This window comes from Microtus pennsylvanicus, chromosome 18 (genome assembly GCF_037038515.1).
Source record: "Microtus pennsylvanicus isolate mMicPen1 chromosome 18, mMicPen1.hap1, whole genome shotgun sequence".
Classification (NCBI taxonomy): Eukaryota; Metazoa; Chordata; class Mammalia; order Rodentia; family Cricetidae; genus Microtus; species Microtus pennsylvanicus.
The window spans coordinates 1,788,381-1,814,774 of NC_134596.1; the positions used below are offsets into that span (position 1 = coordinate 1,788,381).

Consider the following 26,394-nt stretch of genomic DNA (forward strand, 5'->3'; position numbering starts at 1 on the left):
GGCTCTTCTCTGAGGAACTAAAAGATGCAAGACCTGGAGGAAGCCCCACCCAAAGCAGGGGTGAGGCCAGGACAGTGCCTGCCTTGGGAGGAGGAGCTTCAGACCCAGGCACTGCCTGGGCCACCCACCACCCTAGGCCACTTCAGGAACCCTAAGAACAACATGCTCCAAAATTATTCTCCCACTCTTCCTCCCTCATCTCCGTATCATCCTTTCCAGTGGGTGATATTTTCTGCACGGTGAAAATGGGTTCCCTTTAACCACACCCCAGAGCTTTCCTTGAGACTGTGGATATCGGAGGGGATTGGAAGCTGACAAACAGTGGGGTGGAGTGTGTGCAGTATTTTGAGTGTTCAGTGGAGGAAGTCCAAGACTCTGGGGACATGATGCTGGGCAGTACTGGAACAGAAGCGTACAGCTCTGGTGTTGTATTCTCAGGGGACCTGGAGTGGAAACCCCCAGATCTCACATTAAATATCAAAGCTGGACATGGGGGCATGCACCCGTCACCCTAGTTTTATGGCCGAAGTGAGGGACTCTGGGTTCAATGAGAGACTCTCTCTAAAAAGCAGATGGTGGGAAGCGAGAGGAAGATACCTGAAGTCTACCTCTGGCCTCCGCATGCACAGGTCAGCAAACCCCACATGCAGGCCTCCACACATATATGTGAAAGCAAAGCAAGTGTGGATGCTACACACGTGGACATATACACAGGCATCTACACAATTACATACATGCATATCCTTTCATATCATCCAGCCATCTCTCAATGGGTTGACTATATGAAGTAATATATTCCCACAGTAAATTTGTCAACGAAACCATTTCCCTCCAATGATTACACACATAACCCGGTAACAACTTGTCTTACTCAGACTGAACATCCTTAATCCAGAAGTTTAAAATCTAAAATGCTTTAAAGTCTGGATCTTGTTGAGCAGATTCAGATTTTGGATTTCTAAATCAAATGTGCACCACACACACCTAGCTTATTTTCTTTAATTCTCTGGCTTATGGATGCTCTGCCTACACGTATGTCTGTGAGACATTTGTGTGCCTGGTGCCCCCAGATGTCAGAAGAGGACATCAGAACTTCCTGTTACTGGACCTGTGTACGGTTGTATACCACAACTCTTTGGGTGCTGGGAACCAAACCTGGCACCTCAGCAAAAGCTCTTAACCTCTGAACTATCTTTCCAACCCCTAAAGATTTATTATTTTATTTATATGCATGTGTGTATGTGTGTCATTGAATGTTATGTGTGTTGGTGGTGCCCTTGCAGGACAGAAGAGGATATCAGACCCCCACTAGAGCTGGAGTTATAGACAGCTGTGAGCCACTCAATGTGGGTGCTGGGAATGGAACTCAGGTCCTCAAAACAGCAAGCACTCTTAACTGTAGAGCCATCTCTCCAGCCTTGACCCTGTGATGTCTGGATGTTATCATCACCATCCAAGTCCAAAACAAATGACGTAGGCTGGGTCTCACTGTGAAAAAAAAATGGGTTTTTAAATTGTGATTGAAGGGCCAGGCATACATGTCTTTAATCCCAAAATTTAGCAGACAGAGGAAGACAGGTCTCTGTGAGTTCAAGGTCAGTCTGATCTACATAGTGAGTTCCAGGACAGCCAGGGCTATGTATAGAGACCCTGTCCCCCACAGGGTCAAGGCTGGAGAGATGGCTCTACAGTTAAGAGTCCCATATTGGACAGAAGACTGATCTCCAAAATATATAAAGAATCAAGAAACTAAGCCGGGCGTTGGTGGCGCACGCCTTTAATTCCAGCACTCGGGAGGCAAAGGCAGGCGGATCTCTGTGAGTTCGAGACCAGCCTGGTCTACAGAGCTAGTTCCAGAACAGGCTCCAAAGCTGCAGAGAAACCCTGTCTCGAAAAAACAAACAAAAAAAAAATCAAGAAACTAGACATCAAAATACCCAGAAGAAGGAAAAGAGTCTCCGCTCAAAAGCACAGAAAATATTTTAACAAAAAAAGAAGAAAAATTTCCTCACCTAAAGAAGGACATGTCCAAAAAGGTACAAGAAGCTTACAGATTCAAAATATATTGCACTAGAAAAGAAAATCACCTCACCACATAAAAACCAAAACACTAAACTCACAGAACAAAGAGAATATTAAAAGCTTCAAAAGAAAAAGACCAAAAAACATATGAAGGCAAACCTATTAGAATTACATTTGAGGGACTGGAGAGATGGCTCAGCGGTTAAGAGCACTGACTGCTCTTCCAGAGGTCCTGAGTTCAATTCTCAGCAACCACATGGTGGCTCACAACCATCTATAATGAGATCTGGAGCCCCCTTCTGGCACACAGGCACACATCGAAGGAATGTTGTACACATAATAAATAAATAAATATTTATTTTTATAAAAAAAGAATTACATTTGACTTCTCAATGGAGACTCTAAAAGTCAGAAGGGTCTGGACAGTGTGCTACAGACTCTAAGAAACCACAGATGAGATCCTATCCCAGACTACTACACCCAGCAAAACACTCTCTCACCATGGATAGAGAAAACAAGAAATTTCATGATAAAGTCAAATTTAAACACTATCTATCCATAAATTCAACCCTACAGAAGGAACTAGAAAGAAAACTCCAACCTAAGGAGTTTTAATTACACCCACAGAACACAAGCAATAAATAATCTCACACCAGCATAATCCAAAGAAGGAAAACACACACACACACACAACCACCAACAATTGCTGCAACCAATTAACAGAAATTAACAATCATTGATCATTGATATCTCTCAATACCAATGGGCTTAAATCCCCAATTTAAAAAAACACGAATTTGTATGTAAAAACAAGATCTGTCCTTCTGATTCATATAAGACACAACTCAGCATCAAATACAGACATTAATTCAGAGTAAAAGGTTGGAAAATAGTTTTCTATGCAAATGGCCCCACGAGGTAATCTGGCATAGCTATTCTTACTTATAACAAAACAGACTTCAAACAAAACTTAATCAGAAAGATGGGGAAGGACACTTTGTACTCATCAAAGAAAAAAACCCATTAAGCTGACATTTCAATTCTCAACGTCTGTGCCCAAATGCAAGAATTTGTGAAAAAGGCATTACTAAAGCTTAAATCACACATTGACCCTAACCCATTGATAGCAGGAGACTTCAACACCCCATTCTCATCAGTGGACAGGTCACCACACATAAACTAAACAGAAAAATAAATGAAGTTAACAGATGCTGTGAACCAAATGTACCTACCAGACATCTACAGAACATTTCAGTCAGACACAAATGCATGTATCTTCCTCTTAGCACTGCCCCCCAGGCATTCTTCAAAATTGACTATGTTCTTAGTCACAAAGCAAGTCTTTACAAAAACAATAAATTTGAAATAACTCACCTACATCCTATCAGACAACCACAGATTAAAGCTGGATTTCAACAATGACAGAAGCAAAAGAAAACCTACAAACTCATGGAAATTTAACAACTCTAAACTGAATGACTACTGGATCAAGGCAAGAATAAAGACGGAAATTAAAGACTTCATAGAATTCGGTGAAGATTAACGTACAACATATGCAAACATACGGGACAGGATGAAAACTGTGCCAAGAGGAAAACTCATAGCACTATGGGCTTTCATATAGAATTCATATAGAATTTGGAGAGGTTTCACACTAGCAACTTAGCAGCACACAGAAAACTCTAGAATAAAAAGAAGCAAACACGCCCAAAGAAGAGCAGATGGCAGGAAATAAACTGGCGAATGAAACCAATAAAATAAAAACAAAGAGAATAATACAAAAAAATCAATGAATAAAAGAGTTATATCTTTGAGAAAATCAATATAGAGACAAACCCTTATCTAAACTAACTAAAACACAGAAAGAGAATATCCAAATTAACAAAATCAGAAATAAAAAAGGGAATAACATCAGACATCAAGAAAATACAAAGAATCATTAGGTCATATGTCAAAAACCTGTACTGCACAAAACTGAAAATTCCAAAGAAATGTACAAATTTCTTGATATGTACCACTTGCCAAAATTAAATCATAATCAGATAATCAATTCAAATACATATACCCCCCCCCACATGGAAATAGAAGCAGTCATTAAAAATATCCCAACCAAAATAAAAAGCCCAGGGCAAGATGATTTTAGTGCAGAATTCTACCAGACTTTCAAAGAAGAGCTAATAGCAATACTTCTTAAATTATTCCATTAAATAAGCATAGAGGGAACATTGTCAAATTCATTTTATGAGCCCACAGTCATCCTGATACCCAAATCATACAAAGATTCAGCAAAGAAAGAGAATTACAGAATAATATCCCTCATGAACATTGATGAAAAGTAGTAAATAAAATACTCAAAAACTGAATCAAAGAACACAACAAAAGATTGTTCATCATGATCAAGAAGGCTTCATTCTAGAGATGGTTCAACATACAAAAATCTGTTAATATAAGCCAACATATAAACAAACTGAAAGAAAAAAATACCAAGATCATCTCATTTGATGCTGAAAAAGGCTTCAACAAAATCCAACATCCCTTCATGATAAAGGTCTTGGAGATGTTATGGATACGAAGAACATACCTAAACATAATAAAGGCAATTTGCAGCAAACCTAAGCCAACATCAAATTAAATGGAAAGAAACTCAAAGCAATTCCACTAAACTTAGGAATAAGACAAGGCTCTCTATTATTTTCATACTTCTTTAATAAGATATTCTAAGTTCTAGCTAGAGCAATAAGACAAAAAAAGGAAATCAAGAGGATACTAATTGGAAAAGAAGCCAAACTCACTATTTGTAGAAAATATGTTACTATACTTCAGTAACCCCAAAAATTCTACCAGGGAACTCTTACAGCTGATAAACACCTTCAGTGATGTGGTGGGATAAAAGAGTAACACAAAAAATCATTAGCCTTACTATATACAAATAATAAAGGGACCAAGAAAGAAATCAGAAAGACAGCAGTACCCTTTACAATAACCACAAATAATACAAACTATATTGGGGTAACACTAACTAAAGAAGTAAAAGACATGAACAACAAGAACTTTAAGTCTATGAAGAACAAAATTGAAGAAGATATCAGACAATAAAAATGGAAAGATCTTCTATGGTCTTCGATAAGTATATTTGTATTTTATTTATGTTTTAATAAATAAAGCTTGCCTGAAGATCAGAAGGTAAAACTAAGCCACTAGATACTAGGCAGTGGTGTCACACAACTTTAATCCCAGGATTCGGGAAACAGGGGCAGATGGATCTCTGTGAGTTCAAGGTCACCCAGAGTTAAACAAGATCAATGCAGAAACAGACCCAGGTAGTGATGGTTCACACCTTTAATACCAGTACTAGGGAGTCACACACCTTTAATCCCAGCACTAAAGGGCAATATAAAACAGGAGGAGGCTCAGGGATCAGTCTGCAGTCACCCAGCTGTGATAGAGAAAGTCTTCTCTAGTGGCTTGGCAGTTTTGTTTTTCTAATCTTCAACTTGAACCCCAATATCTGTCTCTGGGTTTTTATTATTTATACTACAGATAGCTAGGATCAACATGATAAAAATGGCAATCTTACCAAAAGCAGTCTACAAATTCAATGCAATCCCCATCAAAATCCTAACACAATTCTTCACAGAGCTTGAAAGAACAATACTCCACTTTATATGGAAAAACAAAAAGGCCAGGATAGCTAAAACAATCCTGTACAATAAAGGAACATCCAAAGGCATCATCATCCCTGACTTCAAGCTATACTATAGAGCCAAAGTCTTAAAAACAGCTTGGTATTGTCATATGGACAATTTGGACACATGGACCAATAGAATCAAATTGAAGACACATGAACAAATGGAACTGAATTGAAGACCTTGACATTAACCCACACAACTATGAATGCCTGATTTTGACAAAGAAGCCTAAACAGTGAAATGGGGGGGGAGTATCTGCAACAAATAGTACAGGCATAACTGGTTGCCAACATATAGAAGATTGTAAATAGATCCATATCTATCCCCTTACACAAAACTCAAGCCCAAGTGGATCTGTCTGGTGGACTGGCTGTGGTTCCGGCTACAAGACAGATGGGCACTGTGCCTCTGGGGGAGTAAGGTGGTGCCTGGGCTGCAAAGAGTGGGCGTGGCTATAGATGGTGTGCCCAGATGTAGCAAACAGATGAGTAGAAATTGATACTTGCATTATATTACCTTTTTAATAGTTTCTTATAGCTTTGACATATTGTGACAGGTGGCAAAACCTAATCTTTGGGCATAAAACTCTGGTCACAAGAGCACCGCTTCTATAGTCTGTTCTCAAGATGATCAAGGTCATCTGGGCAGTCAGGTGTGACCGCACACCCCTCCGAGCCCTCCGGAGGCAGAGGCAGGAATACCACAGCAAGTTCAAGGCCAGCCTGAAGATGCTGCAATAATCTTTCATTGCATTCAAATATTCTACTTTGGATTTGGATGGATTTGGACCTATTGGATAGAGTCACCTTAGCATACTGGATGCTTTCTCTACCAACTGGTCTTTCCTGTTCACCATTATTTCCCTTCCACCCAGTTCTACGCTATTTTCTATATATGCAAAACACACAACAAATAGCTAATAACCAGTTAAAAAGACTACTGATTGACAACAGATCTCTCCACCTCTGGTGATCATTAAATGCCCCAGTATAGCGTTCATTTCAGATCCTCACCTTCTAAGATTCCATATGACTTCAATTTCCATTTCCCAACAACCCTGCCTAGTTCGCGCGCTCTCTCTCTCTTCTTTTAATTTAGAGAAAAAAAGAAACTTTTGAGTCCCCGAGAAAATACAGAAAAATGGTATTTTAATAATATGCAATTTCACGGTCTCTTAGAAATAGATGATATATACAGATAGGTAGGAAATAAACCCCCTGGCCATGTGAGACAGCCTTGGACTTTCATTGTATCACATTCCACAAGCCTTGCCTGGCTGTACGGAACGAACGTACTGTGATGGTGGTCTCAATATCATTGTACTGTGGGAGTGGCCATGACAGCTACTAACGAAACAGAAACTACCAGATGTTCCAAGAGGAGTATTGGCAAGATGTACCTTCACAAGTGGTGGTGCGCATGCGCTGCGCCATCCTTCTGGGAAAGCCTGGGAACATTGATTCACAGTAAACGGAAGTGGTCTGAAGCGGTCACATCCGCTTAAATCTTGACATTGATCGGTTCTGTTATTTTGCCAGGATAGCACGGGAGTTTGGATTCTGAACACCGAGCTTCCGTGAGCGGAAGTCGCGGGACACCGGCGTCGGTGAGCAGCTGAATGGGCGAGCCAAGGAGGACTCGGCTGGTGAGTGTTGATTTGTGCTGAGTGACAGCTGACGCGGCTGCAGAGGATGCTGTAGTTGAGCTGGGGAGGGAGTCCTGCGGGAGTCGGAAGAGCAGGGATGCTGAGGGAGGCCACGGGTGTCTGGGGGCGATCGCGCTGCTTTCGCGCCAAATTGTGTGGCCTGCAAAAAGAGAAAAAGTAGATTTAAAATGGAAAGTGAACTTCTTCGTGGTTCGGGCTCAGTGTGAAGACCAGCCATTCTCGATCAGTCAGTCGCTTCTCCCAGCAGGGCTAGTACTAAGAACACCCGAAAGGAAAGCCAGGGGATATGCATATGCACACTTAGGGGGCACAATCGCCAGAGCTGGGAGGTGAGGAGCCTTTGTGCCGGCAGCAGTGCTTCTAGAACAGGACCATTTCATTCCCGGCAGACCATCTCCCGTAGGAAGCTTGAGATGCAAAAACAAACCTAAAAGGCAAATCCTAGTTCCTGAGTTCACTTTACAGAGGGCTGGGGTCCTTTGCAGATGAGGTGGGTCAATGCTGACCTCTGCTGGGGACCATGTGGCCACGGTAAGGGTCGGTGTTGGCATTTGAGTCCTTATGGGGATGTTCTTTGGGCTGCAGAGTTTCTCGGAGGTTCTCTGGAAACCTGTGAATAGACGTCTCTGGCTAGTTCTTGGCTGTCAAAGTAGTAACGGTCTGTGGACCTGTGCTCGCCCAGGTTTAACTCCGTGCTCCTCTGGTCCTCTGATTGGAGGTCACTGAAGGTCCAGGATGTCACCCGAGTACATCCTCTTCACCATGAAGACATTGTGGACAAGGGGCCTGTGGCCTGGTGTTTATGTGGAGGGTTTCCAAGTCAGGGAAGGGATTGGGCCTCTGAATTCAAGGGAAGAGAGTGGGATGTTGGTCAGTAGATGTCCACAAAAATGTCTAGAAATGCAGAAAGAACCAGAAGCGGCCATTACCCCCCACATTGCATCCCATCTCTGCTCTCAGAAGGCAGGATGAAGCAGATAGGTTTCTGGGCGCTGAGCACACGAGTAACTGCCTGAGATAATGGGGACTGTGTGTGGTTTGGTTTAGGGAAGAGATGAGACTGGTCCCCACTCTGTCCTTTGGGGTGCATTATAGAACAGCACGTAGCCTTATTTATAGTGTCTGAGGGAAATGGTTATACTGATGCTTATGAAATGGTTAAAAGAGTTCTGTGAAGGCTGGAGAGATGGCTCAGAGGTTAAGAGCACTGGCTGCTCTTTCAGAGGTCAATTCCCAGCAACCACATGGTGGCTCACAACCATCTATGAGATCTGGTGCCCTCTTCTGGTGGGCAGGCATACATGCAGACAGAACATTGATATATGATGAATAAATAAATTTATAAAAAGAGTTCTGTGAGAGCTGGGAGCAGAGGCAGGTGGAACTCTGTGAGTTCAAGGTCAGCCTCGTCCACATAGAAAGCCCCAAGCAAGCAAGAGCTACATAATGAGACCACGTCTCAAAAATGCTGAGCGTTGGGGCAGCCTGCATGAACAGCTTGACAAAGGCCAGAAGGAGCAGCCTGGCAGCTTGCTCGTTTTTGTGTGTATTTATAGGCAGGTGCCGAGAGTGGGCTGAGCTTCAGGTGAGTTCAGGTCCCCAGTGCTCACAGTTCACACCTGCACCCTCACTTCAGAAACAACTAGGTTACTACCTCCTCCTCTCACAGTTAAAAACTGGGAACTTCGGTGAAGTGTTCCTTAACTTCAGTCCTAACTATGGTGTTGGGTGCTTACTTCAGGGGATGGGAGTTGTTTGGGATTTTGGTGTGTGTGTGATTGTGTGTAATGTTTGTACGTGGATGTGGGTATAGGCACATATGTCTGTCAGTGCACATGCTCTGAGGCCAGAGTAAGCTACTGAGTGCCCGGCTCCATCACTTCCGGCCTTATTCCCTTGAGGCTGTGTCTCTCACTGAACCTGGAGCTAGGCTGATAGCCAGGGAACCCAGAGACACTCCTCTTTTGGTCCCACACAGTGCTGGAGTTACAGACATTTGTGGACATGCCTGCCTTCTTCAAGTTGCTGGGGATTTGAACTCAGGTCCTCATGCAGGTGCCACAAGCTCTCTTACGCACAGCACCATCTCCCCAGGGTCATCACCCTGGTCAGTACCAGGAAGGCTCTTCTGAGCTTTGTCTGTTACCGTGTCTATACTGGGACTGTCTTGGGCCCTCGGAGACCCATGTGTGGCGCGTGTTAGCTGGCGACACAAGATCATTCCCTCCCTGGGGCTTTCTGCTGTCACTTTACACCTAAGTCAGACCACGTCATCCAAGCTATGGGATTTTCTTCCCTACCACAGCTCCCTTCTCTGCTCAGCTGCCTCCCGGGGACCTCTAGACACTCACCCAGCTTCCCGTTCCTGAGAAAATCGGATCTGCCAGCAAAGAGACCAAGGAGAGAAACATGCCTGCTGACATGAATTTGTCCCAGAAGCCCCAGAGACTGAACCCACAGGAGCAGGATGGGTCAAGCGAGGTAAGCAGCAGTTGCCTGGAGTCCAGTTCTCTGAGACTGGAGGACAGACATGGGACGTAGCAGGTCCTGGCCCCCAGTCCGATACAGACTTGCTGCTCCCTGCACCTCCCGGTCTTTCATGTCACTCACTGTCCTGTCTCTTGGTGCTTAGATTTAGATGTAGCCCTCAAACCTGCATCCCAGTTCCAGAGTCCCCAATCCTTATCTTCCTGCACCAGTTCATAGCCACTGTCGTTTTGTGAATATCTTGAAGGAGTTTGTTTGATGTGGGTGCATGGCAGGTAAGTCTTGGAGACCATGAGTGTCTGATGATGCCTAGCCACAAATCAAAATTCAGCTGTTTACTTCCCTAGCAGTGGTGGGGCCTGGGAGAACGCGGTGGTAAAGAGACAGACTAAAGTCTCGTTCGGTATCCATGAGTTGTCTCTGGTTCACGGATGGACTGTTTACATGCAACGATGTTGGAGATATTCTGACATGTGAGTTTCTGAATTAACGAGGATTCCCAAAGCTAAAATGTAGCAAGCAGTGCAGTTGATTCTTTGCAAAGTCTTCAGCCTCTGGGTATTTCTTCTTTGTCTGGTTGTCAACTTCCCTTGGCAGTTCACCTCTCTGTGAACTCAAGTGTCAGGCTGCTTATTCCTCTTTGAAGTATTCATGACAACCCATTTCTGGCTGCTTTGGGGAAGAGAAATATGCGTGTACAAAAGATGGAAGATTATTTTTACTAACTTTTTTGACTTCTGAAATATTCAAATAATACACACTACACACACACACACACATATATATATATTATTCATATAATATGAAATAGCTATTTTCTGGAAAGACTAATGATATGTCTCAGTAAAGGATCCCTGAACCGTATTGTTATGTGTAATGTGATAACTAACTCAAAATGAACCGCACTTTGCTGTTACAGAGATTGGTGTCCTTTGAGGATGTGACTGTGGACTTCAGCCGGGAGGAGTGGAGGCGCCTGGACTCCGCCCAGCGATGCCTGTACCAGGACGTGATGCTGGAGATCTACAGCCACCTCTTGGCAGTGGGTGAGCACAGCCACCTGGGGATCCAGGATGGGCTTCATCGAAAGTATTTCCCCCTTCTTTTTGTAGAACGTGATGGGGTATCAAAAGTGTGTCAAGGCTTTTCCCTATGGTTTGTCCTGATAATTCATTACTTTTAAGCGTGCTAAGTTAATTGTTCTGTGCCCACTCCTACAGAATGTTGATTTTTTTTCCAACCAGCCAGTGTCCTCCAAAGCCTAAAAGCCACACACTGAGCAAATATTCTTCCCACTTACAGGGTACCCCATTCCCAGCTCCGGGGCCATCTTCAGGAAAAAGAAAAGAAAGGAGGCATGGATGGGAGAGGCTAAGTTCCCACTTCAGCAGAGTCGGTATCGAGGTAAGTGACCTGGATGGAGGTCGATGTCATTGGTGTCCATCCCCCAGTGGTGGCCCCTCATTTGCTTGCCGCTCTCGCTCTCTAAGCTTATGGTGCAGCCCATGAGATGGACCACAGCAGTGGGTGCCAAGCCTGCCTCCCACTCCAGCTCTCTACAGCCAACGCTGCAATGCTTTGTGAATATGGATAAGGCTCTCAGGGGTGAGCAGTGGGTATGAACAGCCTCATCATAGAGATTATGTAAGTTAACTAACACAACCATATTCTCCAGATGGTCTACACGTAGATTTGTATTTGTACACCTTGTCTACAAACAATGACAAAAAAAAATATGAGGGAAACTTAGTGGTGGTTGATAATATAGATAAATGCATTGATGGATCAACACGTTGGGTCAATGTGTTGGTTAGGAAGGGAATTGATCTTTTGTTTTCGTGTTAACCATGGTTAGGGCTGGGGATGTGTAGTTCAGTGGTAGAGCGCCAGCCTAGCAGGCACAGAGCCTTGGGTTCATTCCCCGGTGTGATAGAAGTATAGACAGACAGAAAAAACAGACAGCTGTGTCAACATTGATAAGATACATTAGTGAGGTATAAAGCTTTTAGCGTAGGTGGTGATAGTTTGCATTGGAATATGTTTTCAGTTGGCTTCATTGTCATCTTCTTATAAAGCCGTCACTATGTGTTTTCCTCTCCTGGTTCTTTCCCCACCTACCTCCTCCAGTCGCCTCGTGCTGGTTCCTTTCCTTGCCACAAATGTCACCTATGCCCCAGTACTCTTTCTTCCTCCTTCCTCCCTTCAGATGCCTTCTCCTTTCACGGTACTTTTTCTGCTTTCACTGTTTACACACAATACACGTGGAGATACCTGTGTATACACACACGGAAATTAAACTCTGGAGTCTACAGGTAAGAGAAGATGTGGTCTTTGTCTGAGTCTCTCTTGATTCATCCAACGTAATGATCTCAAGTTCCATACATTTTCCTACAGTTTCTATGATTTCTTTTTTCTTTTCGACTAACTAAAATCCCATTGTTTATATATTCTACATTTTCTTAATACATTCATCTGTTGGAAGACGTCCGGTTCCATTTCTTAGTGCAGCCATAACTATGGCTGTGCAAGTATGTCTGCTGATGTTGATGCAGAGTTCTTCAGGATGTGTGCAGGTCTAGCTGGGTCATACCGCGGTTCTATGTGTAGTTCTTTGAGGACCTTCTGCTAGCTTCTTTAGTGACTTTCCGTGTCCCGCAGCAGCGGGCAGTGGTTTCTGTGCCCCGCAGCAGTGGGCCGGGGTTTCCGTGTCCCGCAGCAGTGGGCAGGGGTGTCCGTGTCCCGCAGCAGTGGGCAGGAAACCCGCAGCAATGGGCAGGACTGTATCTTTCCTTGAATGCATTTGTTATCTCTTCGTTTGGTAACAGTCATTCTGACTGGGGTGAGCTAGAATATGAAAGAAGTTTTAATTTGAATTTCCCTGATCACTATGAATATTGGATACTTTTTCAAATACTTATTGGCCATTTGTATGCCTTTTAAGAAGCATTCATTAAATATATTAACTATTTCTTGATCGGAGAATTTGATGTTTTGGGCATTTGATTCTTTTATAGTGCTCCATATAGTCTATATATTAGTGTAAGTTAGAAAGACTTTTCCTCCAGTACATAAGGCTGTCTCTTCATTCTAGTGATTGTCTCTTTTGCTGTGCAGGTTTCTATTTTTATATAATCATATTTATCAATTCACAGGATTTTTTCCTGTACTATTGCCTTCTTTTCCTACAAGTCCTAACCCATGCCTGCATCTTTTATTTATTTATTTATTTATTAAAGATTTCTGCCTCCTCTCCGCCACCGCCTCCCATTTGCCTCCCCCTCCCCCAATAAAGTACCCCTCCCTCATCAGCCCAAAGAGCAATCAGGGTTCCCTGCCCTGTGGGAAGTCCAAGGACCACCCACCTCCATCCAGGTCTAGTAAGGTGAGCATCCAAACTGCCTAGGCTCCCACAAAGCCAGTACGTGCAGTAGGATCAAAAACCTATTGCCATTGTTCTTGAGTTCTCAGCAGTCCTCATTGTCTGCTATGTTCAGCAAGTCGGGTTTTATCCCATGCTTTTTCAGACCCAGGCCAGCTGGCCTTGGTGAGTTCCCAATAGAACATCCCCATTGTCTCCGTGTGTGGGTGCACCCCTCGCGGTCCTGAGTTCCTTGCTCATGCTCTCTCTCCTTCTGCTCCTGATTTGGACCTTGAGATTTCAGTCTGGTGCTCCAGTGTGGGTCTCTGTCTCCTTTGGCATCCTCCTGAATATTAACCTTCATCAGGCCATGCCTGCATCTTTAAGAGTTTTGCATCTGTCTCCCTTTAGCAGTTTCAGGCTTTCATACATTACATTAAGATCTTCAGTCTGTTAAAAGTTGTTAACCATTTATTCTAAATTTTCCAGGTTTTTTAATGTAAGATTTCTCCAGTATGTTTTTTGTGTGTGTTTGGAATCAGTTGTAATAGCCTCTTGTTCATTTCTAATTTTATTGAGACTTCTCTCTGTGTCAGTTTAGCTAGAGGGTTTTTTTTTTGTATGTGTAGGTGTTTTGCCCACACATAGGTATATGCACTATCTGTGTGCAGTGCCCACAGAGGCCAGAAGATGGCATCTCCCCTAGGACTAGTGTTACAAAGAGTTGTGAGCCGCCATGTGGGTGCTGGGAACTGAACCTGGGTTCTCTGGAAGAGCAGTCAGTGGTCTTAACAGCTGAGCCATCTTTTGAGCCCCAACCTCATTTATCAATTTGTTTCCTTCTGTGTATTGTTCTGTTAATTTCCATTTCATTAATTGCTGCCTTGATCTTTATCTTTTTCTTTCCATCTACTACTTTGGATTTTGCCTTTTTCTTCATTTTCTAAGATCTTTAGTTGCATCATTAGGTTGAACTCTCTCTTCTTTCTTTAATGCAAATACCTCAGATATCAACTTTGTCTTAGAACTGTCATTAGCTGTATCCAAAGAGTACAGAAAAGATTTAATATCCTCCCTGCTTTCTTTGAGACTCGCTGTTCTATGTCCATGTATCGTGCAGTTTCTCTTATTGTTGGTGTCTATTTTATTCCATTATGGTCTTTTAAGATACCAGAAGTTGTCTCAAATTTTTCGTATTGTTCAGAGTTGCTTTGTAACCTAGCATGTGGTCTGTTCTTTGAGGAACTTCTATGGGAATATTGTACAGACTATGCCATGGACAATGGTTTGTAGATATCCCTTAGATGTGTTTGGTCGGTGTTGTGGGATTTCCTTGTTTAGATTTATTTTTGTGTGCATGTGTGTGTATCTGTGTAAACACATGCCACATGTATGGGGGTTTCCACAGAGTTCAGAAGAGGATGTTGGACCCCTGGAGCTGGAGTTAACAGGACTTTGTGAGCTGCCTCATGTAGGTACTGGAAACTAAACTCCGTTCTTTGAAAAAGCAGCAGATGCTTTAAACTGCTCTCACATCACAGTGTGAGACTGGAAAAGTAAGGAGAGGCTACTATATAGGTAAATGATGTTAGAAAAGAAAAGCTTTCTGATCTTAGTTGTAGCTCAAGGAGAGAGTGCTTTCCTAGATGGAGTAAGACAGAGAGCTGGGGGCATGACTGTGTGAGTACTTAACGTGATGAAAATATGGGCAAACGGCACAGCGTGCCACCCTCCAAGCTCTGGGTGTGTAGGTACCCTATATAAACTAATGTGCTGTTTTTGTCGAGTCTTCCCTACAAATATTTGAAGCCACATTTGCCACGGACCCCAGTATTCATATTAGTATTTCTTCATCTGTAAAACAGGCAGAGTAGTTAGAATTGCCTTAAAGGGTGGTTTGGGGACAAAATGAGTCTGTTTCCATCATAGAGAAAGAAAGCTGCCTGTCTGGCAAGGCTGTACCTAATGTTTGGCTTATCGTAAGGGATGTGGTTGTGTTCTACTCAACGTCAGCAGACCTCACTGTTATTAGCTCTGTGCGATTCCTCACGCTTCCTGTTCGTTACGCCTGTTCTCTCACCTCTTTTCTTCTTCCAGAGGTTTCCGCCCCTCTACCAAGAGTTTCTGAGACTGAAGCATTTCAAACGAGTAAGGTGAGTGAAATCACAAGACATGCCCTGTGGTGTTCTATCATAGGACTGTGGCAAGATCCTGACCCTACAAAAAGAAATCGGCAAAGCCGGAAACCGCCTTGGAGTGCCGGTGCTCTCCTCAGCAAGAAAGCACAGAGCACAGACAGAGGCTGTGGATGGAAAGAGCCTGCAGAAGCCACTCCTTTGGTGTCCAGCCTCATCTCCACACAAAAGGGAGCCCCCGAGGGACCCACAAACAGTGAGAGGCATAACCTGGAGGCAAAGGGTGAAAACCAAAGCAATATCACTAAACAGCTTAAAGATGTTGTTACCTCTGGTCAGCTCTTCATGAGAGACTCTTCTAATGCTAACCACACAATTCCTCACGAAGGCCAGAATTCACACAAAGGTAACGAGTGCAGGAAAGTTCTCACCCGTAAACACACACTGAGACTGCAACAAGGGCATCCTCGGGAGAAACCAGACGGATGCCCTGAATGTGGAAAGGTCGTCTATGACATGACTGCTTTCAGCGAACACCAGGCAACTCACGCTGGAGAAAAGCCTTTCGTCTGTCACAAGTGTGGGAAAGCCTTCCTCCAGAAGTCAGAGTTGACCTCCCATCGAGAAACTCACGTGGAGAAACCTTATGAGTGCCCCGACTGTGGGAAATCATTCAGTCGTACATCCAACCTGCAGGTTCATCATCGAATTCACACTGGAGAGAAGCCTTATGAGTGCCGCGACTGTGGGAAGTCCTTCAACAATACATCCCAACTGAAGGTGCATTATCGAATACATACAGGGGAGAGACCTTACGTGTGCCCTGTATGTGGGAAAGCCTTCAAGCAGAAGTCAATCCTCAGCACTCACGAGACCATTCACACCGGGGAGAAGCCTTACGAGTGTACTGTCTGTGGGAAATTGTTTAGCTGTACGTCCCGACTGAAAGTCCACTATCAGATCCACAGGAAGGAGAAACCGTATGAATGTGCTGACTGTGGGAAAGCCTTCAAGCGCAAGTCAAGTCTCACTGTCCACCAGAAGATACACATTAGACAAACCCAGCATGTATGCCGTGAGTGTGGGAAAGCGTTCAGTCAGAAGTCAGAGCTCAGCACGCACCGGAGAGCCCACCTGGGCCAGCGTTCTCACAGATGCAACGCCTGTGGGAAGGCGTTTACTTATGTATCGCAGCTGAAGATGCACCATCGAGTCCACACAGGGGAGAAGCCTTACGAGTGCCGCGACTGTGGGAAGTCATTTACTTACTCGTTCACACTGAATGTGCATTGTCGCATTCACAGAGTGGAGAAAGCTCACAAATGCACCGTCTGTGGGAAAGCCTTGGCTTCCAAGTACCAACTCGAAGAGCATGAGCGGATTCACACAGGAGAGAAGCCGTACGTGTGCACCGTGTGTGGAAAAGGTTTTCATGGTAGGTCGGGTTTCCTGAGGCATCAGATAACTCACACCAGGGACAAGCCTTTCGTCTGTCCCAAGTGTGGGAAGGCCTTCTTTCAGCGTTCACAGTTGGCATCTCATCAGCAGACACACACAGGAGAGAAACCTCATGAATGCCGTTACTGTGGGAAATCCTTCAGTCATACGTCCCAACTGACAGTGCACCATCGAATTCACACAGGGGAGAGACCTTACAAATGCAGCTACTGTGGGAAGTCATTCAGTAATTCCTCCCAACTGAAAGAGCATCTCCGCATTCACACAGGGGAGACACCGTATGCGTGTTCTGAATGTGGGAAGGCCTTCAGCCGGAGGTCATCCCTCAATCTGCACACGAAAATTCACACTGGAGAAAAGCACCATGTATGTAGTGAGTGCGGGAAAGCCTTTAGTCAGAAGTCGGTCCTTCGAACACATCAGAGAATTCACACCGGAGAGAAGCCTTACAAATGCTGTGACTGTGGAAAAGCCTTGGCTTCAAAGGGCCAACTCCGAGATCACCAGAGAATTCACACAGGCGAGAAGCCCTACGTTTGCCCTGAATGTGGGAAGGGTTTCTTTGGCAGGTCATCTTTGCATAGACATCAGATAACTCACACTAAGGAGAGACCTTTTATCTGTCAAAAATGTGGGAAAACCTTCATCCAGAAATCAGCATTGGTATCCCATCAGCAAATTCACACAGGCAAGAAACCCTACGTGTGCCCTGAGTGTGGGAAGGGCTTCTACAATAAGTCCTCTTTGCCCAGACACCAGATGACTCACACCAGGGGGAGATCTTTTATCTGTCAACAGTGCGGGAAGGCATTCCTGCAGAAGTCCGTGCTGAAATGCCATCAGCGAACACACACCCACAAGAAGCCATAGGAATGCCATGGGAAACTGTTCCATAGCACATGGCCCTGAAGGCCATCGTCATATCCGCAGGGCAATGCAGAGAGGACGAGAAGTCATCCAGCGTCAGCACAATGCACATGCAGCATTGGATTCCCACTGGGGGAAGACACTGTTGTATTCCGAAAGAGGGAGGCCTTCAGTGTAGATAGCAACAAGCACCAAGCAGCTCACACCCAGACATGGTTCTCACAGGCTCGTTTAGATGTGAAATCCTTCTCCAAGAAATCAGTTCATATTCTCTGTTTCCACCTGAGGTATAATCCTTAAATTACTTGAAGAAAACGTTTTAAAAGAACGTATTGTACGTTATATCTTCTCTACGTTAAATTATCTCGATATGCACTGCTTTCTTAAACTCATTATTCATGAGAGACATTTGTAGTATGATTATGGGTTTCACCCTAGGAGGAAACCCTGAAGCAATGGACTGAGAAAAGTTTCTCCATAGAAAATGGCAAAAGCCACATTGTTTCCAGACTATAGAAAAGTTTGGGGGATTTTGTATCAACAATATTCCTGTTAATTGTTAGATAGTAATATTTCTATAATGCAAGAGAGGAAAGGACAAGATGGTGTTATCTCTCAAAAGTATGTCTAATGTGTATGTGTGGTTGCACTTCCCTTTGTATGACATCAATGTTTACATACGTACTGCCTTAGACGAGTGGGGCGTGACACAGAATTTATTGCCTAACAGGAGTTTCTTTTTTTAAGAGTCTAATGTGTGTTGACAGCCAATCCCTTATTCATACCACTATCAATAATTAATAATAACTAATTCATCTTTCCATCATACGAAAGCAACTTTTGAGGTAAACCCATTAGTGAAATTCTATAGCATTCACTGCTCCTTGTACTGTAATGTTTCTCTTTGGTGAGTAGCTCAGCTTATCTTTTCTCCACGTGTCCCATCCGTAGTGAGCTACGCAGAAAAAAAAAACAGCCATTTGTTAGAGAATCAACGAAGACTTTTTCATAGTTTTGTGCAGGCTTCTAATGCACACAAGAAGACAGTAAATGGTGTGTGTGTGTGTGTGTGTGTGTGTGTGTGTGCACATGAGTGTCAAGGCACATGTGTGAAAGATAAAAAACAATCTATGGGAGTTGGTTCCTTATTAACAGCATGCATGTCCCCAAAACAGAACTCAGGTAAGTCATCAGCCATGGCAACATGTGCCGTTAGCCACTGAGCAAGCTCATGCTCATGCCTGCCTATGGATTTCTTTTTTCTTTCTTTCTTTTTTTTCTTTTTTTGAGTCAGAGTCTTACTATGTAACCTTGGCAGAACTGGGGCTTAGCAGGCTGGTTCTGAACTCACAGGGACTCACCTGCTGCTGCCCTCCAAGTGCCGGGACTAAAGGCATGCACCACCATGCCTGTTTGAATTTTTGAAATGAAGTTGTATGCAGCATAGCCACGCTCGACTGCGTATATCCTGCTTGTGGTTTGTTGTTCCCCTGTAGCACTGAGTAATTGCGGGAGAGACCATGGGGTCCCCGAGCTACGAATGTTTTCTTTCTGGCACTTGACAGGATGTATTTGCCGGGGTGTGACACATACATGAGTATTCACATAATCCTTTGTTTTAGGGCTGGAGAGATGGCTCAGAGGTTAAGAGCATTGCCTACTCTTCCAAAGGTCCTGAGTTCAATTCCCAGCAACCACATGGTGGCTCACAACCATCTGTAATGAGATGTGGCGCCCTCTTCTGGCCTGCAGGCAGACACACAGGCAGAATATTGCATACATAATAAATAAATTATTTTAAAAAAAATCCTTTGTTTTATAAAAAGCAAACCACATCTGTTCAGATATTGGTCTTCTACTCTAAAATACATACCTTCATTGGCAGTGTGGTATTCTATGAAGTTGAAATGCCATAATCCAGAGCCAAGTGTGATGGCGCATGCCTTTAATCTCAGCACTCAGGAGGCAGAGGCAGGCAGAACTCTTGAGTTCGAGGCCAGCCTGGTCTACATAATGAGTTCCAGGACAGGCAGGGCAGTAAAGACCCTGTCTCAAAAACAGCAAAAAAATTGGAATATCTTCCTGAAAAAGATGAAGGAAAATAGTCAGAAAGGGGGAGCCAAAGAGAAGGGCAACTGGGTTCAACTGAAGCAGCAGCCTATTCCACCTAAATAAATAGACTTTGTGAGAACTAAGAAAAAACACCTGAGATGCTGCAGCCTGTTCCCTGTGAGTCATTGCTTGGTGTTAAAAAAAAAAACAAAAGAAAAGAAAACCTTGACTGTAAGCAAGAAAACATGGAATAAGGAGCTGAGCTGAGAATTCTCTGAAGAAGACATACAGTCACAATCTTTTAAAGCGTTTAGCCTCCTTGACTAACTTCTCGCTCTGTTCGGAATAGCTGCTATCAACTGACAGCAAATCTGCTGAGGCTGTGAAGAAAGGGAGCCTTTCTTGACTGCTGGGGGAAGGTAGATCGCTGCAACTCTAACGAAATCAGCGCGGGGTTTTGTTGTTGTGTTTGGTTTTTTGGACTGCATTGGATGTTGAGACAGAATCTCACTGTGCAGCCTTAGTGGTGGTTTCTGAAATTACTGAAACCTGAACTAGCCCACAACCCAGCCACTTCTGGATATACATCCTGGGAACCTGTACCATACCACAGAGACCCTGACACCCCCATGTTTACACAATAGCGAAGAAACAGGATCAGTCTAGATGCCCATCCATAGAGATGGATGTATAATGAGGCTATAGTATAAATACAGTAGAATTTATGGGTCATGAAAATGAAATTCACAGGAAGATGACGTGTTCTCTGTCATACACAGATGGTAACTTCTGACTTTATGTATGTGCGGGCTTCAGCTTCGAGTGTGTCCAGTGGCTCCTCAGCTCCTGTGAGGCAAATGCTTCATCCCGGTGAACAGCTGTGGTTTGGGCTGCAAAACAAATGAGCACTGTGCAAGGTTTACTGACTAAAACCTCAGTTCTAGAAGGACAAGGTTGTGCTGAGACACAATAAGTGGGTCTAGTTAGCATCAATGATGTGCTTAGAAGTAGCAGATAAATGGGGAGCGGAGATACTAACTTTGATACTAACTTTTTTTTCGCATGATACTAACTTTCGTGGGGTTTACTCTAATTTTGCCCTCTGATGATGGATGGCTGAGCCCACTCTTCAAGTACCTTAGAGCTGTATCTTTGATGATGAAACTGTGTTCTCTGAATCATCACTCCTGTAGTCTGTTTTCAATGGGATCGTCTGTGATCCGGGTATGATGGCATGTTGTAATCCTGGCATCTGAATGTCATAGACAAGAAGAGCAGAGTAAGTTGAAGGCCAGCCTGGTCTACGTAGTCTAGCCCAGTGGTTCTCAACTGTTCTAACGCTGTGACCCTTTAATACAGTTCCTCATGCTGTGGTGACCCCAACAATAAAATTATTTTTGTTGCTACTCCATAGCTGTAATTTTGCTACTGGTACGAATTGTGATGTAAAGATTTTTGGAACTAGAGGTTTGCCGCAGGTTGAGAACCACTGTTCTAGGCCACCCAGGGCTGGAATGTGTTTACCCTGGAGATGACTCACAGTCTTTGACTTTGCTCTCCTACCCCATTAGGCCTACCAATGCACTCACTACAGAGCTAGCTGCTGTCCCCACTGGCCGGTCTCTCTCCATCCACCACTGTTTCCACTGTCCGCCTAGGTCTACACTGTTTCTGGTATGTAACCTAAGAAAAGCGGGTGGCTATCCTCTGGGAATCATGAGGTGCCCCCAGTATGAAGTACTCCCAGTGTGAAGTACATAAGGGTTCATCTCAGAGTCTCACCTTTAATATTCCACATGGCTTCACTTCCTGTTCCTAATAACCCCACACAGTTTCCAACCTCTGAGAGAGGGGGCTGGAGAGATGGCTCAGTGGTTAAGAGCATTGCCTGCTCTTCCAAAGGTCCTGAGTTCAATTCCCAGCAACCACATGGTGGCTCACAACCATCTGGAATGAGGTCTGGTGCCCTCTTCTGGCCTGCAGACATACAGACAGACAGAATATTGTATACATAATAAATAAATATTTAAAAAAAAAGAAGCCAAAAACCAACCTCTGAGAGATCAGAAAGGGTGTGTGTGGTGACACACACCTTTAATCCTAGGACTCAGGAAACAGAGGCGCGGAATGTCTGAGAGTTCAAGACCAGAATGAACCACTTGGCCAGTTCCAAGCCAGTCAGGCCAACATAATGAGACCATCTCAAAAACAAGAACCCTTTTAAGTTCTGGTTATAATAAAGAGAAAATGTGAAGAAAAGGAGAGATGGCTCCGTGGTAAAAGGGAACGTGTTGCTCCTGCAGATGTCCTGGATGCTGTGAGCTCAACGTGCAGGCAAAAAATACATAGAATAAATCTAATAAAGTAAATCGGATACAGGGGAAGGGTACTTTTAGCAACATGTAGTATCACAGTCTCTTAGAAAAAGATAAGCGTACAAGTAGTAACGCAAACCCCTGACAGTGTGACACAGTCCTGGACTTTCATTGTATCACATTCGCCTGGCTATATGGAACTGACGCACTTTGATGGTGGCTTCCCTGTCACTGGAGTGTGGGTGACACTTTCTGAAAGCACGGAAACCACCAGATGAGCCATAGTAAGTACTGGCAAGGTTGACCTCCCTAGTGATGGTGCGCATGCGCATCATCCACAAGGGGGATGTGGTAATGGGCTGAAGGAACCATTATTCAAATCGGAAGTGGCCAAGAATCGTCACATCGGCTCAGATCTTTAGGTAGTTCGCTTCAGCTATCGTTGCCAGGACAGCGTGGGTGTTTGGAGTCCGAACTCGGTATCGTGGGTGGCTGCGGGCGGAAGTCGCGGCCCGGCGGGCCGTGCGCACAGCTCTCTGCGCCGTGCAGTGAGGTGAGTGGCTGCGGGGCAGGGCGGACGCTGTGCTGCCCAGCGCCGGTTTGTGCCGAGCGACGGCTGCAGAGGCTGCAGGGGGATGCGTGGGTAAGGTGGGGGTCGTTCGATTCGGTTTCGTTCCGTGCCTGCGGTTTTCGCTTCTTCTGTGTTTTGTCACTTCCCAGTGTTTCTCACGGTCGTCCGTGAAAATTGTCGTGGCAGGACTCAGTGAGTGTGCGCTGCAGGAGCCGATCCTGGGTGGGAGCCGGGAGCTTCAGGACGAGCTTGATGAGGTGATTGCCATAGGAGCCCGGCGAGAGGGTTGCTCAGGCAGCGATGGAGCCCTGGGGCCCGTGTGCCCTGCTTTGAGGCAACCGCGCTGCCTTCTGGGCTGCTAGTGTTTGAGTAGCTGGAAACTGGAGCCGGGCTCCTGGTCAAACACTGGCCTGCGAGAGGAGAAAAACTCCAAAGAGTAGGTGAAAACGGGAAAATGAATTTTTTTACGTTTTGGTCCAGAATGGGAACAATTCCCTCCATCTGTGTTTGCTAAGCAGTGTTGACAATAGAGGGAGCTGCACTGGAGCCGGGAGATCCCCGAAGGTATGTCTGATGTCACCTGAGCTGGGACAGAGCCTTGGTGCTGGCCTTGCTGGCCCCAGAGAAGGTGTTCAGGACATTTCCTTTCCCCGTATTATATTTACTGTATAGAGGTAGAGTTTAAAACAAAACAACAAAGAAAGGATTAAAAAAAAAACGAATCCTAATTCAGTTCCTATTGCCCATTTACATAACTATTGGGATCCTTTGCAGATGTGAGGCCTGATCGGAGGTTTGGCCTGTGCTTGGGACTGTGGATATGGTAAGAACAGGTGACTAACAGTTGGATTGGTGCTGTAAAGAGGTTTGGGGGCAGAAGCCTGGGTTTCTGCAGCCTCACCTAGTAAACCTATCGAAGAAACCAGTGAGGACGAAGAGCACAGAAGGGTTGCCTGTGTTCACGCGGTGGCTTTGAACTGCCTGGAACAGTTCCAGGGGCTGTGGCGCTCTCCTCTGGCCTCCAGAGCACTGCTTGATTCAATGCACAGATGCCTAGACAGACAACACACACAGAGACCCGCGTGGCGCGCGCGCGCGCGCACACACACACACACACACACACAATTTTATAGTTTTTTTCTCTAAGCCCCCCACCCCCACCCCGTAAACTACTTTTTCCAACTAATCCCCATGTGGTGGTTTAAAAGAAAATGACCCCATAGCAGTGTCACTATTTTTTTTAATATTTATTTATTTATTATGTATACAATATTCCATCTGTGTATATGTCTGCAGGCCAGAAGAGCACATCAGACTTCATTACAGATGGTTGTGAGCCACCATGTGGTTGCCGGGAATTGAACTCAGGACCTTTGGAAGAGCAGGCAATGCTCTCAACCACTGAGCCATCTCTCCAGCCCCAGCAGTGTCACTATTAAGAGGTGTGGCTTTCTTGGAGTAGATGTGGTCTTGAAGGAAGTGTGTCACTGTAGAGATGGACTTTGAGGTCTTTTTTTTTCCCTTTATGCTCAAGCTTCCCTCAGTGTGACACTGAGACCACTTCCTGTTGCCTTCTGATCAAGATGTAGCCAGCACCATGTCTGCCTACGCACTACACTACCATCCTCCCCACCATGATGATAATGGACTAAACCACTGAACTGTAAGCAGCCACCTCCATTAAATGTTTTCATCAATAAGAAAGAGTTGCTGTGGTCATGGTGTCTCTTTACAGCAAAAGAAACCCTAACTAAGACACCGGCTTCTTAAAAAAAAAAAAATTAAGGAAAAAAAAGCAGAAGATGGTTACATTAAGCAGAAAAGAAGTAAAATGACCCCATGTCTGTGTCTGGTGTTCTGATTTGGAGTCTAGGTTTAGAAATGGTAGTTGTGCGTTACAGTAGGCAAGCAGGGTGTGGTGGCACACTGCTGTCCTGCAGTCTTAGCGCTGTAGAGGCAGAGGAGAGGATCACTACACATTGACAGCCAGGCTGGGGATGAAATAGGTTAGGAATTGGAACAGCGCTGTAGAGGCAGAGCCAAAGTGAAGAAGACATACACACTGTTTTCTTAAGGAAAAACAGCTCTGTGTGTGTGTGTTGTGTGGGCACAATATAGGACCATATACATGCATAGGTCAGAGGATTAGACCTATATATCAGAAATTAGTTCTTTCTTTCTGCCACGTGTGCCCCGGGCGTCAAACTATCACACTCATGTTGTCAGCCTTGTTGGCAGGCACCTTTACCCTCTAAGGTTCTCAACCTTCCTGATGCTGCGACCCCTCAATACAGTTCCTCATGTCTAGGTGACCCCCAGCCATAAAATTATTTCACTGCCGCTTCATAACTAATTTTGCTGCTGTTACGAATCATGATGTTAAGTATATGATAGGCGAACCCCAAGGGGGTTGCCATCCACGTACTGAGTACCATTGCCCCAAGGTATCTTTTGATTCACACCAATGTACTTTAGAAGTGCTTCGGTTTGTGGCTTCATTCTGTTCTCTTACTACAAAAATTCCATGAAACACGGTATTTGGACAACCTGGGTATTCTCTGCCAGGCCATTGGAACACTTGGCTCCAGAATAAATTGTTTCTCCACCCTTCAAAGTGTGAGCTGTTCCTGCGTAGCCGGCCTCCAGGGGTGGATGACAGAAGTAGCTTCTCCTAGTTTATTTCAGTGTTGCTTCCAAGCCAGGCTTGGTGGAGCCCACATGCATTCCCTGCACTGCGGGATGAGGCACGATGATCTGGATATCAAAAGCAACCTCTGTTATATAGCAAGTTCAAGGCCAGCCAGGTCTACATGAGACCCTACCTCAAAAAGAAAGAAAACAACATCAATGTTGCTTCCATCCTGGGGTCTGTTATTTGAACCCCTGTGTTATGAGTTTTTTGTGGTTATGTGGAAACAAAGAAATAACACTCTGGCCGGGCAGCGGTGTCGCATGCCTTTAATCCCAGCACTCGGGAGTCAGAGACAGGCGGATCTTTGTGAGTTCGAGGCCAGCCCGGTCTACAAGAACTAGTTCCAGGACAGGCTCCAAAGCTACAGAGAAACCCTGCCTCAAAAAACTATTTTGTTTAAGTCAGATATATACCGATCCCCTTCTCTTCTATTTGATGACCTTGGGTCATATTAAGATATAGCACAGCTTCATTTGCCTCCTCTTAAAACACCCAGTGTAGGAGTGCCTCTGGCGTACAGCTGGAAGAGGGTTTGGGAAATAAGCCGATAACTAGCTGATATTTCTTCATCTTGTGAACTGCCCAGCTGAAGAGCTTCATCCTGCATCAAATTCCCACTGTCAGTGGCAACACCTCATCTTTGCTTTACATCACCTTCCTTAATACCTTTCTGTGGTCACAGTTAAGAGGTGAGGGGAAGAACTGGACATTTCTGGGCTTTTTTAGCTCTGGGAAAATGTTGGGTGAGCGATGATATGGTCATGAACTTTCCGGGGTTTTCTGGTATCTTTCCAAACCTCTAGGTGAGGCTGATCGCTGCGCCGCAGCTCTCCGTGGATCCCCCACATACCGAAGCATCTTCAGAATCCTGAGAAAATCAGAGGCAAACCAAGAGTAGACGCCGCAAAGAACATGCCTACTGACACGAGTTTCTGCCAGATGCCCCAGAGGTTAGGAGCAGAAGAGCAGAATGGATTGTGTGAGGTGAGGAGAGATGCCCCAGGTTCCACTTTTCCCAGCTAGATTGCAGAAGGTAGAAGCGGCAGATTGGATTCCTGTCCCAGAGACTGAAACTCGGAGGA

General features: G+C 44.7%; 2 protein-coding genes across 3 annotated transcripts in view; both read left to right on the forward strand.

Annotated features, from left to right (window-relative positions):
* The first annotated feature begins 7,191 nt into the window (after positions 1 to 7,191).
* Positions 7,192 to 26,187, forward strand: LOC142837607 (uncharacterized). The gene is made up of 6 exons (XM_075952773.1): positions 7,192 to 7,356; positions 9,683 to 9,858; positions 10,784 to 10,910; positions 11,167 to 11,268; positions 15,320 to 21,408; positions 26,116 to 26,187. Exons 2-5 carry the CDS (start codon positions 9,787 to 9,789, stop codon positions 17,683 to 17,685), a joined length of 2,667 nt encoding a protein of 888 aa, XP_075808888.1. The 5' UTR covers positions 7,192 to 7,356; positions 9,683 to 9,786; the 3' UTR covers positions 17,686 to 21,408; positions 26,116 to 26,187.
* Positions 26,116 to 26,394, forward strand: part of LOC142837608 (uncharacterized) — a 38,643-nt gene continuing 38,364 nt past the window's right edge. Inside the window, exon 1 of one of the 2 annotated variants that reach the window (XM_075952774.1) lies at positions 26,116 to 26,296. In XM_075952774.1, the coding sequence (XP_075808889.1) occupies positions 26,225 to 26,296 (72 nt within the window). In that variant the 5' untranslated portion in view covers positions 26,116 to 26,224. The remainder of the gene's footprint in view (positions 26,297 to 26,394) is intronic. The other variant, XM_075952776.1, reaches the window with a different exon arrangement.

Bases quoted from the DNA above. Each gene is read 5' to 3' on its own strand.
- LOC142837607 (XM_075952773.1), top strand. From the start codon at position 9,787: ATGCCTGCTGACATGAATTTGTCCCAGAAGCCCCAGAGACTGAACCCA. The intron at 9,859-10,783 runs GTAAGCAGCAGT...TTGCTGTTACAG, and splicing joins AGCAGGATGGGTCAAGCGAG to AGATTGGTGTCCTTTGAGGA. The intron at 10,911-11,166 runs GTGAGCACAGCC...TCCCACTTACAG, and splicing joins CAGCCACCTCTTGGCAGTGG to GGTACCCCATTCCCAGCTCC.